Raw genomic sequence first — 15,108 nt, forward strand, 5'->3', positions numbered from 1 at the left:
GCTTTTAAAAGAAGCCGCTCGTTTTCCCCTTTCCAAAGGCGAAGTTCGCCCTTCCCCGGATGGTTTATTATTTGGCCCTGAGGTGGAATTATAACGTCAGTCGCTCCGTAACTCATCCTACAACCAGCCCGCCAAGCCTTTTATGTCTGGCTGGTGCCCTGGAAGGGCGGCCGCAGAAAGACCGCCTCCTTTCCCGCCCTAGGAACAGGAAGGCGAGAAGCCGCGCCGGGCCTGGGTTCTTTCTTTTCGGAGGCGCAGGCCAGCCTAGAGCTGCCTGATCGCTGGGGAGTCGGGGTCCGGAGGCGGCGGCGAGGGGAAAGGCAACTAGATCTTGTAGTGACAGGTTCCCATCGCCGTTCCGCTCGAAACAGGGAGTCGCCTCCCGAAGCCTCTCCCGACGCCTCTTCGCGCTTCTCGATCGAGATGGACCTAGACAAGCTTTTTCTGGACGAGGAGGGCGCTTTCTCCCTGAGCGGCTTCCAGGAGTTCACGGTGAGTTGTCTTCGTCGTCACTCTCGTCCAACCCGCCCAAAGCTGTTTTTGCTTTGAATAGTCGCGTCCGTTTCTTGTTCTTCAGCTTTCCTCTCTCCGTCCTGTGCGCCGTCGCTGCCTTTCTTTGCTGATCGATAATCGATCTGCCACGCGCCCTTGCTTTTGATTCTGGCAGAAAGACGCGTCCGTTTTTATTGCTAGAACCGAGGTAAAGCTCTTTACTGAACTGCTTCAGATCACCCCGAGATCTACCAGCAAACTCCCTTTTTCCTTTCAGCCCAGTTTACGTTTTTTTCACCCTACAATAATGTTTCTGTATCAGTGAATCCATTCCTTTAAAACTCACACTGAGTGTGATTTGTGACATTCCTTAAAATTTCAGAGCCTGAATACCTACCTCCTTATACTGAGGAAATAAGAGATCAAAAGAATACATTATAAATTATAGTCAGAGGTATAACAAGGGCTAAACTCCTTTAGAAACAAGGACATTCTGTCGTGGAGACAGAGGCTTTGCCAGTTCATCACAATGGCATTTTAGGCATCTTCATAGGATCAACTGGACCTAGTCATTTCTGACTTCAGTATAAAGCCTGTTTACTGTAATTTTGATGGTCTGGATTACTCTAGAAAATGCTATAAATCAGTAGTGCAGAAAATAATATTTTATGTTTTCATGAATCAGCACAAAACCCTAGGGAAACTTTCTTAACACTATTGCAATTGCTTTGCCAGTGAAAAAAGGCATTGACAATCTCCAGCTAGACTGGAGGGAGGTGTTAAGAGAGGGCTGAGCTTAGACCAGGGGTAGGCAACCTCGGCTCTTTTATGACTTCAACTCCCAGAATTCCTGAGTCAGCATATGCTATGCTATTCTGGGAGTTGAAGTCCACGAGTCATAAAAGAGCCGAGGTTGCCTATCCCTGGCTTAGACACCTCGCTTTGCAGGAAGTGACAAAGGCCTGACCTCCCCAGAATCCCTGAAGCCTTATCCGACCATTCCCAAGGGAATGCAGTCAGTCTGGTTAAATTCTTCTAACACAGGTAACTAATAATAAAGCTTCTGCTTGAGATTATCCCTGAGGGTTCTGGTTGCTTGCACCTGACTCCTCCCCACACTTGACAGGGCTTATTGGCTTGTTTGCATTTATTAATGTTCTCATAAGATACAGACTCCCATGCAAAAGAAGTGAAGAGACTTTTTCTTGGACTTTTGTTATATTTGTTATGACTAAGTCAAATACTGATTTCCCTTAAATTTAACTTACACTTAGATTCAATTAATAAAAGTATCATTAATAAAATTAATAATATTTAACATGATTATTCTCCATTCACTAAAAATTATAATTTAATAATGTTTGGGATACTCCCCAGGCCGTATCAAAGCTTTGGAAGATCTCCTAAAACACTGGGAATCTAAGATCCTAGAATTGTGCATCTTTAATGCTTATAATGCTTATAAGAATTGTTGGAGATTGGTAAAGTCTTAAGAGAGTAGGAAAAGGGCTGGCCCAGTATTTACCTTTAAAAGTAATAGAAAAACTGGTTGGAAGCCATGTATTTTTATATATGCTTGCTTACCTAATTCTTCCCATTTTTTAAAATTTCTCTGTGCAATAAATAGCAAGTATATTACAACCTTGTTTATCTCTAGAGAAGCTAGAGTATAGTAGAGTGAAGTAGAGAATTTGGTTTGGTTTGTCGGCATTTGTGGCATGTGCACAAAATATGCTAAAACTAACAAATAAGCAGGGAATACTTGAGGTAGACATATGACATAAGTGTTATTCTTGGTAAATATCTATGGGCCGATTTGGTGATGACCATGGCATATGGAGGATTGAAATTAGAAATTTAGAGAGGAAGAAATGATAGAATGTGCGCTGAAAGAGGGGAAAAGGTGTGTGGTGCGTCTGTGAAATTAAGAAAAATTGATCTGAATGAAAGTTGTCTGACCTTGTTAGTTGAGTACATACATGGAAGTAAAGGTCTAAGTTTAATTCTCATTGAAAGAACCAAAATGTATGTCAGAAAATATTCACTGAAGTTCTAAATTATATCGGATGTGAAGGTATTGTGAAGGTTGCCTTATCAAGTGTGTTGCTGCCACAGGGTACTCCAGATTTTCAGCTGCATGTCATGTTAACTGCAGATATTTTGAATATGCATCTTGATCTCAAACTAGAAATACTGTATGTCTCCAAGCAGGCACCAGCCTTTCCTTTTGGAGGAAAAAATCTTTTGATCTTTTAAATCCAGACTTTAGAGAAACAGAGAAAAGAGAGCTTCCCCCCCAAAAATAAGTGGCCAACTTGAAAACGGCTAAAGAGAGCAGCCTCAAAAATAATTTAATTGGAATTAGAAAGTGTGCGTGCATATATGCGCCCTTCCCCCCCCACACAAATAATTTTGCTGTTGCTTTAGGCTGAAAGCAAAATCAAGGCCAAGATATTTGTGATTGAGTAAATTCATGAGATTCTAAAAAGTAATGATTGTTATGTTGCTGTTTATTTTGGTTTTATTATATAGTGGTTTTGAGTTTTACTCAGTGGTGGGATTCAAATATGTGAACAACTAGTTCTCTGTGTAGATGCTACTTCTGGAAGTCCGTTCTGGGCCTGGGCAACAAAAAATTAGCTACTGGTTCTGCCGAAGTGGTGCGAACCGGCTGAATCCCACCACTGGTTTTACTGCTGTAAACTGTTGTGTGGTGGTATCTGAATTTCATAAATAAATCAGCCAGCAAGCTATACAATAGTTGGATTTGTTTAACTTTAGCTTTGCCTATGAAGTCAACTGTTGTGGTCTGTGATCTCTGAATTACTGTAGTGTGGTATATGAATCCAGCAACTCCTAGGTCCTCAACAGGGCACTTTTGTAGGTTATTGATATGCTTTAACAGTAATTCTGTCTTTTCTGTGGGAAGATCCCTATTTTGAAACAATTTGCGACTGGAATTAACTCTGATTTCTTCCTTGTTACAATTTCAGAAGGGTTTTAAAATACAAGTTTTACTCAGGTTTAGAGAAAATTTTATTATTTTTATTGTACTGTTTTCACTATAAAGTTTGTTAAAATTAAATGACTGTAAGGAAATAAAGCCACTAGGATTACAGCATGTAAATGTGCAAAAATAAATGCATGTTAATGTAATAAATAAAGGGTAAGAAACTATGGCTTAATGCAATAGATAAGACAGGCTGAGGAATATATATGAAGAGGATAACTGAAAAAAGCAACTTTGCATAATGGTTTGGGTTTAATGGATTGTTAATTAGATTAGAGATAACACATGAGGGAAGGGATACAGTATATGAACGTTTTGGAAATTGAACTTTGGAAATTTGAAAAGACCCTTAAGGTATAATTCTACATGTTTGTTTATTTATTTATTATCCTGCTTTCTATTATTTTGATAAACAACTCAAGGCAAGGAAAATATGTAATACTCATTCCTATTTTTTGCTGTGATGTGAGTTGGGCTGAGAGAGTGATTGGCCCAACCAGCTTTCATGTTTAAGGTGGCTTTAGAACTCACAGGCTCCCATTTTCTAGCCTGATGCCTTAACCACTAGATTAGACCAAACTGGTTCAGTAATCTAGATCTAGTCAGATTTTTCTGAAGAACAAGTCACAAGATGAAAGTTGCTTATAATATTCCTACAGGTGCTTAGGACTTGTTTATGTATTGAAATGAAATCTTTGGTTGTTTGTAATTGGTGTGGGGAGAAAGATGGTGTGTTTGTGTATTATAGAGTTATGGATTTCTTTTTTTCAGTTCCTTCCCAAGCACCAGCAGTTGAGTGATCGTGTACGTAAACGACTTTACTATGGCTGGGATAAAGACAGTGCCCTTGATAATCTCTCAAGTCCAGTTGCAGGTGAGTTTCGTTTAAGAGAGGAAAAAATGAAATGCAGGAGAAGATTACAATCTATTGGAAATTGGACCAAGGCTTATCTTCACATATACACCCAGTTGGCTATATAATCAATTCTGTCAAATTCTAGCTTACTTTTAAAAGAGTTCATGAATTCTCACCTTGCTTTGTTCATTTGTTAGCATTGCTGGGCTAGTTAAACACCTGAGAGAGTAGTCGAGTATGTAAGAGTTCTCTGAATTTTGTTGTAAATATACAATACTTCACAGCTAGGCCCAAGCACTTAATAGAAAGCACCATGAACTAAATGGGAAAATGTTCAAGAAAAAAGATCAGTGGTTTTTGCCGTAAGATTTTCATTTTAAATAAAGTATAGGATCAGATATGGGTAGTGGGTATGCATAAGAGAGATGAAATGAAGAACAGAATAATAGCTTTCTCCTTATGCTATGTTATTCTGCATTTAGAAATTAATCATGAGTTGCCCATTTCTAAGAACTAAATGAATGAAAGGATAGAGAAGAACAATCAAAATTTAGTCCGTCCCAGCAGACTATGTTACTCTATTATTTCATTTAAAAATATAACAATTACATTTATTCTTATATGTAATTTCCCAAAGATATGCTTTTTTCCTAAAATTTATATGAATTATTTCTAAATGATATTCAGTAAATTAGGTATTTATCTTTGTTGTGGCAGAGTCTATTGAAGCAGATCCTGTGGTTTAGCTTGAAAATAAATTTATAATTTTGTTTACATTCCTAATTTTAGCCAATAAACAGCTTTCTAGCTTCTAATCAAGGTTCCTGATCAATACTGAAATTAGGGAAAACGTTCAGTGGAAACAAAACAGCTTTTTTCAACACTACATCTTGATGTTATTTTTGCTTTTATAGTAATAAATCTTGTTAAAGAGAACTTGGTGAGATTGGGATACTTCTAAGTCAGACAACTACCAAAGTTCTAACAACAGACTTGGTACAAGTCTCATTAATTATAGAGATGCCATTAAGATGTAAATCAACTTAAACAAAGGATTGGGAATAAAGAAAATAAATCTGACAAATGCAAATCTATAGTGGAAGGAGTATCTTTTTTCTTCTTTACCTTCTCACCTGTTAGTAACACATGTACCTGTAACTTTCTTATGTCTGAGAGGCTTCTGAGGGAAATCAGATGGGAAAAGGTGGAAAAGGATTTGTTTTGAAATATTTTGGGTGTGAAATTTTACAAACCATCACCCTCCATCTTGAAGTGAGAAACTGCTAGTCTGAGCATGAGAATTCCTTCTCAGCATTTGTTATCTCTCGTTCTTGAACAATTATTTTAATCAAGCACAGTTCAATACACACACGCACACACACACACACACACACACACACACACATACACACACGCACACACACACACAAAGAGGGAGAGAGAGTGAAGAGTTCCAGAAAGGGATGTTAGGTTCCAGTATGTTAACTTCCGTTAAGTTTGAGCAAGGCATTTCCTCAGCTTGAGAAGAAGGATCTCTTTGCGTTGTATTGATGTCAGCTATTTTTATGTTCTAGATATTGCCGTTGAATTACTTCAGAAAGCTGCTCCTAGTCCAATTAGGAGACTTCAAAAGAAATACGTTTCTCATGTCTCCCGGTATGGCCTAATTCTCCTTCTGCTCCTTTGGACCACTTTTTTTTTTTTTTGCATTCATGTTTATTGTTGTACCTTTTTACATTTCATTTGAACAAATGCTGCTGTGGAAAAAGATACTTTCTTATTGTAGGGGAAAAATGACTAGAAAGAAAAAAAATATTTTATTTATTTATTAGATTTGTATTCCAACTTTATTACTTAATAAGTAAAGGCAACAAACATATGTACTATTTCTCCTTCCTATTTTCCTCACAAAAAACAACCCTGTGAGGTGAGTTTGGCTGAGAGAGTGTGACAGGCCCAAAGTCACCCAGCCAGTCTTTGTGCCTACAGTGAGACTAGAATTCACAGTCTCCTGGTTTCTATGCCACCACCTTAACCACTACACCAAACTGGCATTCTTGTTACTTATAATTGTGAATAGTTAAAATTACTATAGGAGAGTTCTTGCAGTCACTTGTTTGAATCATAAGAGGAAGCATGTTGGTTCAGAATAAAGAATCCTTCTGTTCTCACGACAGCCAATTATAGGAAGGCAATAAACAAAATGTGATCAGGATAGTATTTCTCATCTTTTTAAATCCAAATCAGGAATGTTTCCACTTCTTATCAGCATTCAAGAGTGGAGCTTGTAAATACACAATAGCTATTTTAGACAGATAACCTTTATTGTCATTTTTACTGTGGGCACTCTGGCAGAATATATGTTGCAGAATATATCATAATTTTAATAATGTTTGGTTGTGCAGCTAAATTGGCCTTAAGAAAGATCTCTATTTGAGTCCTATGCAATGAGATTTGCAATATACTGCTTCTTTTAGGGAAGCTTGTATTTCTCCCTGCTCCATGATGTTGGCCTTGGTTTACATTGAGCGACTTCGGCACCGTGATCCTGAATACCTACAACAGATCTCATCCTCTGATCTTTTCTTGATTTCAATGGTGAGTAATTGGGTTGGGATGGAGGCAGGCAAAGCAGAATGCTTGTGTGTGAGAGTGCGTGTGTTTGTTTATATAACTATCCACACATTTAATCATCTTAGAAAATAGAAGGTACATGTACTTTATAATGAGTCTTTTCCCAAAATGTGTACAACTGTAACGCTATGAAGAAATGTTCAGGATCTTTTGTCTGTACTACAAGCTGTCTTGGTCCATCCAGACTCCATCATTTCACAACATTCTCACCATGGAGATATATGGTGGTCCAGTTGATAAAGATATGATATTTTTAAAAAGTCTGAAAACTTGTATTGGATCCAAACTACTATAATTATGGAAAATATTGAACTTTCCAGTACTATAGGATGATACTTAAGCATTACTGAACTTATTTTGTGATATCTATTGAACAACATTTGTATTGATATATAAACTTTAAATCAAACCTAAGATATGCAGATGATACCACTCTAATGGCAGAAAGTGAAGAGGAACTAAAGAGCCTCTTGATGTGGGTGAAGAAGGAGAGTGCAAAAGTTGACTTGAAACTCAACATTAAGAAAACCAAGATCATGGCATCCGGCCCTCTCAATTCCTGGCAAATAGATGGGGAAGAAATACATGGGGATTTTATTTTCCTGGGCTTCAAGATCACCGCAGATGGGGACTGCAGCCAAGAAATTAGAAGACGCTTGCTCCTGGGGAGGAAAGCTATGGCAAATCTAGACAGCATACTAAAAAGCAGAGACATCACCCTGCCAACAAAAGTGTGTATAGTCCAGGCCATGGTTTTCCCAGTTGCAATGTATGGATGTGAAAGTTGGACCATAAGAAAGGCTGAGTGCCAAAGAATTGAGGCCTTTGAACTATGGTCCTGGAGAAGACTCCTGCGAGTCCTAGAAGAGATCAACCCCGACTGCTCTTTAGAAGGCCAGATCCTGAAGTTGAAATTCAAATACTTTGGCCACCTAATGAGAAGGAAGGACTCACTGGAGAAGAGCCTAATGCTGGGAAGGATTGAGGGCAATAGAAGAACGGGATGACAGAGAATGAGGTGGCTGGATGGAGTCACTGAAGCAGGAGACGTGAACTTAAATGGACTCCCAAAGATGGTAGAGAACAGGAAGACCTGGAGGAACGTTGTCCATGGGGTTACAATGGGTCGGACACAACTTCATAACTAACAACAACAACAATCTAGTTTTAAATATTGTTCTTTCTCCCCATATTTAACCATCGTTGTTCCACTTCCATATTTTCTTATTTTTTTTATTGAAAGTTTTTAAAATTTTACAATAAAATACTCCCCCCTCCCACCCCCCCATCATCCTCCCCCTACTTCCCAGAGCTGAATACAGGATTAAAAACAACAAAAAACATACAATTTAAATGAACATCAAACAATTATACATACATCCAAAAAACAAAATTTTAAATACTTTAACTCCAATACATAAAAGCAAAGATTCTAACCATTACCCTTAAACATAGATTATTCAAAAGCTAAATAATACTTTCTAATCTCATATTTATTCTGTATAAAATTCACCCATCTTTTCCACACCAAAATATATTTCTCTTGTGATTGATCTTTCAGATAAGCCGAAATTTTTGCCATTTCGGATAAATAAGAAACTTTAAGAAACCATTCTTCTAAAGTAGGCAAAGGGTCCTTCTTCCAATATTGCCCAATCAGCAACCTTGCGCTGTAATTAAATTCAACATTAGAATAATTTCTTTATCATCACAATCAACAATAATACCTAACAAAAACAATTGTGGTGTAAATTTTATCCTTCTATTAAAAATCTTCTGAATGTTCCACCAAATCGTAATCCAAAAAGCCTTTATATTTCTACATGACCAACAAATATGATAATACGTTGTGTCCAAACAACCACATCTCCAACATTCAGGCTGCACATTTGAATACATACAAGACATCTTTTGTGCATCAAGGTGCCACCTATAAAACATTTTATAAAAATTTTCTCGTAAATTTTGGGCTTGAGTAAATTTGACATTCCTCACTCAGATTATCTCCCATGTATCTGATAAAATCGGCTCATCAAAATTTTGAGCCCATTTAACCATACAATCTTTAACTAATTCTGTTTCTGAATCCAGTTCCACTAAAACACTATAAACTCTTTTTATATGAGTTCGACTTTGATCTTTAATTTGTTTCATCAAATTCACATCCTCCCTAATGAAAGGTGCAGCTGAGATGCACATGAATTCTCAAAAGAAGTGAGTTATGCGAAATAGCAGGATTAACTGTGACCGCACAACAATATCATCTACCTAGCAATGCCTAATCTCTCACAGAGAGAAGCATAAGAGACTCTTAGCCACAACCTGTGAGAAATCCAAGCATCAAACTCAATTTTGTGCTCCTGAAATGCTGTGTTAGTATCAAAAAAAAAATGGTTGCTAAATAAAATACAGAGAACATTAACAAATTTAATACTAAAACTCAACAAAAAAAACCCCAACCATGTGACAATATCCTTCAAAAAGCTTTGTTTTGCCCTTCAAAAAACAAATAATACAAACACGAATAAGAATCCATTGTTCCAGGATGGCAAATTGGAGCAGGGACACCACTCTGATCATTGGTCTTTTCTCCGCCAAGGAATTCTTCTGGAGGAAAGGATTATATGAGGGAGATGAAATTGACTTTCTGACATACCTCAGTTTTGATACTTAGTGTAAAGGCAAGAGAGTTCAGCTTTCATTGCCCTTTGAAATGAAATAAGATTATGAACAACTGTATCTAGAACAAGGATCAAGATGTAAAAATAAAATGGAATAAGGGGGGGTATGTGCGTGTGTAAACATAAAGCAGAAATCCTGAAAAAAGTTCTCCAACATATTTTCTCATTTTATAATACATTCCAGGTGTCCTGTCACAGGCTCCCTCCACCTTCCTCTTAATCTTTCTAGCTTCAGGTCAATCATACTTTATCTGTATACTTGCTGATATTTAGTTTTGTGAATTGGTCTCTCACCTAAGCTTTAGTATTGATTTTTTTATGCTGGCTTTAAAATCTATATTATAAAAATCTATACTATAAAACTCTCCCTCTCTTTCACCTCCCAAAATATCTGAGAATTTGGAAATTGAGGATTGGGGTTTTCTTCCAACTATAGAAATAGGGGAAATTGCAATTTCTTGATTCCATTCCTATACTAAGGCAAAGTACAGTGATCAGTGTTTTTAATCTAGCCCTCCTCCTGTTGCTTTCAGATGGTTGCCAGCAAATACCTTTATGATGAAGGAGAAGAGGAAGAGGTATTCAACGATGAATGGGGCACTGCAGGCAAGGTGGATGTACAGACTATGAATATGCTGGAGATGAATTTCCTCCGTGCCATTGTAAGACTTCTAAAGATGTGTTATGTGAGGGAGATGCACAAATCTTTGTTACTTTCAGCCAAAGTTCAGAGAAATCAATAGGCTAAAAGGACATGAGAAGATGTGTGCACTTTAAGAGTAGCAAAGCTGTAGGAGTTTTAACTATAATTACAATGAAGATTGAATGAAAGACGTTGGATTTTATGTTGTTAAAATGCAAGATTAATACAGATTTCATTTAGTACTGTGAAGCATAAGTAAATTCAGAGCAATAGATTGAGGAATGAATGAAACCCAAATACTTGCAACAACAATAAGAACAATCCAAAGCAAAAACAGTAATTGTCAAGCAGACAGTATTGTTTAAAACAAAATCCCAGCAAAATAACCTGTTGAAAGATTGGTAAAATGAATGGCTTTAGCCCAGGGGTGTCAAACTGTTGGCCTGTGGGCCGGACATGTCATCTGGAAGCCGCGCCTACCCCATTGCCAGCAATGGCAAAAACAGCCCGATATGTTGCGCGGCGTCATGTGACATCACGAGTTTGACATGTCTGCTTTAGCCAGATGTCTGCAAGACTTAAGGAATTTCTCTTCCACTTGAAATAGAAGGACATTCCATGAGCAGAACCTCACACCAGTTGCAGTTGAAAATTTGTTGGAGATATTTTAAGTGAGAAATAAAAGCACTACCTATGGCTGTTACGAGGCACTACCCAAACTGAATATGGGGAACATTTTTACATTTAAATGTAGTTAGTATGGAGCATCTTTCAATCCTTCCTGCTTATGTTTCATGCACTGTTCATATAAAAATTGAAGCCCTGCCTTGGTAAAAGGGGGATAGAAAAACAATTTTAGCTCACTGTTTCAATCATTCTTTCCTTATCTACAGGACTGGAGCCTTTTTACAGATCCCAAGGAGTTTTTTGAAGTGCTCAGCTGGCTGGAAGGACGGTAGGTGTTTTTGATCAAGATGCTAACATTTTTCTAGAACTGGCATAAAAGGAGTTCTTTGAGAGGGTTGGGAAAATAATTACTTTCTATTCTAAATGGACTGCCGTATCCATAGCTAGACTGCAAGACCTTGATGAAGCCACTATATGAATTATTTCAGGACCACTGGATGTGAGGCCGTTCAGCCTCTCTTCTGTCTTCCCACATGTGACTTCACAATATATCAGAATGTACAGTGTACATTTTTGCTGAACTTTGGAAACAGAATGTGTTTTGTTCTAAAACTGGAAGTACTGTCCACGTGACCTAGTCAGCTTTGTAAATCCTCTCCAAAGAAAACTCCTTTTATTCTTCATGTTCCACTGAAGAGAGATTTTGTGTGTGAAGTGAGGAGTGTTACTGATTGGCACTGTAGATCAATTAGATCTGTTGCTATAACTGTAATACAAGGAAGTGGTTTGTTTGTGTAGGTCTGATGGCACCAGAAATCAGAAACTATGTGGGGATGTTCTTGAGTAAAGGTTCTGCAATTTGTTTTGAGTAAACAAATTGCAGTTTTGAATAAAGGTTCTGCAATTTGTTTTGTTCCTACAGTGTGGCTGAGAAGCAGGGTATTAGACGTGGCTGGTTCACCTACACCGATCTGTGTGTTCTACTGGAGCAAACTTTGTGGCAGCAGGCTTTGGGTCAATTCTACCAGCAGGTAGCCAAGGTAGGAACCAAATTGCCTAAAGTGAAAAAAAGGGAGTGACAAAGAGAACAAGGGGTTGTAAATGAGGTAGTTAAAAATAGGGACATGTCAATAGACTATTTAGGGTGTGGTGTGCAAATGAGAGAGTGATCCTAATTCTGAGATCCCTGGTATGTCTACTTGGGGTAAAAATGATAGGATGCTTGTTTTGCTAGCTGCCCAACTGCCCAGAGAGAAGACAATGAGAAACTGTGAATTGATATTAATTGTGGCGGTGGGGATGGGAGTGTTAGAGAGACAGAAACCTCACCAATAACCTTCAGTTGAATTAAGCTTCTCTGACTGTCTGCACCCTCCAAGGACAAACTTCTTTGTATTTTCTTTGAATAGCTATTATGTACTTTCAAATGTCACATGTTCTGACTGATCCAAAGAAGCCAGGTATCCCGGTCCTGATTTTTACTAGGTAGAATTTGATAACCTTCTGTCTTATTTCATCTGTGATTTTACTAACTTTCTACACCATTTTTCAGTTTAGAAGCCCTTAAAAGTGGTGGCTTAATGCAGACAGATTAAAAAATGTTAAACACTTATAAAGCAACAAAATTCACAGTAGAGTAGTCAAAACATGAAGATTTGTTCAACCAAGATTTATTAAATAAATTATCCATGTTAAACCAAATATACTGCATTATGGTTTAGTATGATATGTGTGAACTCTGCAATAAATAATCAAAAACTAGCATATCTAGCAGCATTTGTCCCACGTGACCTTGCTAGATAATGGAAGTTTTTTTCCCCTTTGTTGGTTTACAAATTCCTAGCCTTCTGCATTTGAAAGAGAGTGGGATAAGTAATTGGAGTGGACAATATATTCTGATCCAATGGATTGCTCCATTTCTGAGACTAAAAACGGTGCATAATCTGGTTCCTTTCTTTTTTTTTCTCCCCCTTCTATAGCTGGCGTGCATTCTTGGTGTGGTATATCTGACAGGTGTTGCCGCTGTATTTGCTTCAGCCGCAGTGATGCATCACACTATCCATGTGAAAAGATCTGGTCCTACTGCTGTTACCAGCACCAGAGATGCTGTGGTTTCATGTCTGCCTCTTTCGTCTTCAGCCCAGAATATGGATTGCAAACAAGAGCCACCATATTGTCCTTCATGGCCCAGGGTGGAGAATCAAACCTTTCAAGATGAAAAGCAGCAGAGAGGAATCAGTGGGGTTTCAGTTACGGTGCTGTATCTCTGGGGCAAAGTCCTTAAGGCATTATCTTATTCATCAGCCCCCATCAGCTCTTCGCTTTGCCCGCACTGCCAACAGCCCACTTCCTGCATGACAGCCAACCACACAGCTTGCACCCGTTTTGCTCAACAGTCAACTCACTTTGGACTTCCCTGTTGCTCCAGCAGCTCGTGCTGGGACAGACCCCTTCGTTTGTCTCCTAATTGCAAAGACTGGCCGGAACCTCTAGCACTGCAACAGTGTCCTTGGCAGGCTTCTTTAGAGCTTGGCAGGTTCAAAACTTTTATGTTTCCTAGTTAAGGTTGGAAAGAAAGATGTAGCTTAGACGTAGAGGGTGAACACCTTGATAAGAAAAGCCTTGGTACCTCAGAGTCATGGGACACCAGGCAGGAAAGGCTAGAGATGGAAACGAAGCACTTGGTACACTGTATTGCAGCAGATATTAACTCACTTACCTTTTAAAATTTGACTTCGGTATCTTTCTCTTCTCCCAAATTGACAGTGATGCTTAAAAAGCTTTAAGGGGTTTATTGGAAGACCGCATCTCATCTAAAGTGTTGAGACTGGGACAGGGAGCACAAAGTCTGATAAGCCCTTCTTCCATTTCATATAAGCCAGTTACATGCACTGGAGACTGGTCTGAGTCCCTCCTTGCGGAATTGGGTGAGGACACATATATCAGGACTGCTTGCATCAGGCACCATAAATCTTCCCAGCTTAGCTGTATTTGTGGAGGAATTTGCCAGGTAGATTTCTCTGTAAGAGCTATGGGATCTGGCTACCATGGTGGTGAATAGCAGCAACTCTACACAGTTTAGATTAGCAGTGATTGTTACATAATCAACAAGTATGTAAAGTCATTACTCGTGTTCTCTGCCTGTGTCTACCTGTTGTTTTCCTAAAAGCCAAGCAGGTTTTGTGCTGTTACATGAGGACGAAGGTAGGGTGGGATACCACTCGTTGAGTACTGTTAATTAGGGTATGGAAGTCTAAGGATAGTTTGGAATTCCTGGTTTTATTTATGAGTGCTTGACTGCCTCCTTCACTTTTTGTGACAGAAGTGGGTAGAAGGATGGCCGTTTTTTTCTTATAACTGCCTTTAGCAAGCAGATTGCCTCCAGATACGCTGGATTACTACTTTCTGTGATCCTCAGTTCGCATGGCTAATGGCTGAGGGGAGTGATAATTCAAACTCTCTGGGGTATACCTGAATAAGAAAGGCTGTCCTACCCCAGTTTCTTCCAACTTTTTCCTGCATTAGTTTTCCACTGTAATTTGTAGATAGGATCTCTTCTAATAAAGGTATTTGTGTGTTTCTGTCTCATTTGTTTGTTTGTTTGTTTGTTTCACACTATCAAACCTGCATCCAGTACCATCAGCTGCTTTCTTTTCTTTCTGGGAGCTTAAGGCAGTGTTTCTTAACCTTGCCAACTTTAAGATGTGTGGACTTCAACTCCCAGAATTCCCCAGCCAGCCAACTCTTGGAATTGAAGTTGTCAAGGTTAAGAAAATACTGCTCTAAATGGTATGTATAGCTCAGAGATATTACTGCTGAACATTATGCCACTTGAGTATCTTACACTTTATTTTACAGTACTTCCTAAAAATAGCAGAATAGTTTAGCTAATATTCTCACCCTGTTCTATTTTGTGTATTCACACATCTATGCTAAAACATACAGAAGTAAAGTAGCCTTATGAATCTGTGCCTCAAAGCTGTTCAAAGATATAGTGTGATCCACTTAACTCGCCTAATATTCTGGATGCAGATATGTATTCTTGTGCAAAAAATGCTTCTGCAAGTTCTCAGCCTGTATGTATAGTACTAGAAGTCTTTGGGCTACTTTCTCTCTTAGCCCTACGAAAGAGGCCATGGCAAACCACTTCTAAAATTTGGCAAGA

The 15,108-nt window shown here is 38.5% G+C and overlaps 1 protein-coding gene across 1 annotated transcript; it reads left to right on the plus strand.

The window, feature by feature from the left end:
* The first annotated feature begins 423 nt into the window (after positions 1–423).
* Positions 424–14,531, plus strand: CNPPD1 (cyclin Pas1/PHO80 domain containing 1). The gene is made up of 8 exons (XM_039348789.1): positions 424–492; positions 4,274–4,376; positions 5,933–6,014; positions 6,836–6,956; positions 10,207–10,335; positions 11,210–11,271; positions 11,866–11,983; positions 12,923–14,531. Exons 1-8 carry the CDS (start codon positions 424–426, stop codon positions 13,505–13,507), a joined length of 1,269 nt encoding a protein of 422 aa, XP_039204723.1. The 3' UTR covers positions 13,508–14,531.
* Positions 14,532–15,108: the final 577 nt, after the last annotated feature.

Source organism: Crotalus tigris, unplaced genomic scaffold, assembly GCF_016545835.1.
Source record: "Crotalus tigris isolate CLP2741 ecotype Arizona unplaced genomic scaffold, ASM1654583v1 scf7180000018173.423308, whole genome shotgun sequence".
Taxonomy (NCBI): Eukaryota; Metazoa; Chordata; class Lepidosauria; order Squamata; family Viperidae; genus Crotalus; species Crotalus tigris.

What these genes read in the sequence shown, in the direction of transcription:
- CNPPD1 (XM_039348789.1), top strand. Translation starts at nt 424, where the DNA reads ATGGACCTAGACAAGCTTTTTCTGGACGAGGAGGGCGCTTTCTCCCTG. An exon ending in TACGTTTCTCATGTCTCCCG is followed by an intron (nt 6,015 to 6,835) that starts GTATGGCCTAAT and finishes TGCTTCTTTTAG; the next exon opens with GGAAGCTTGTATTTCTCCCT. An exon ending in ATCTTTTCTTGATTTCAATG is followed by an intron (nt 6,957 to 10,206) that starts GTGAGTAATTGG and finishes TGTTGCTTTCAG; the next exon opens with ATGGTTGCCAGCAAATACCT.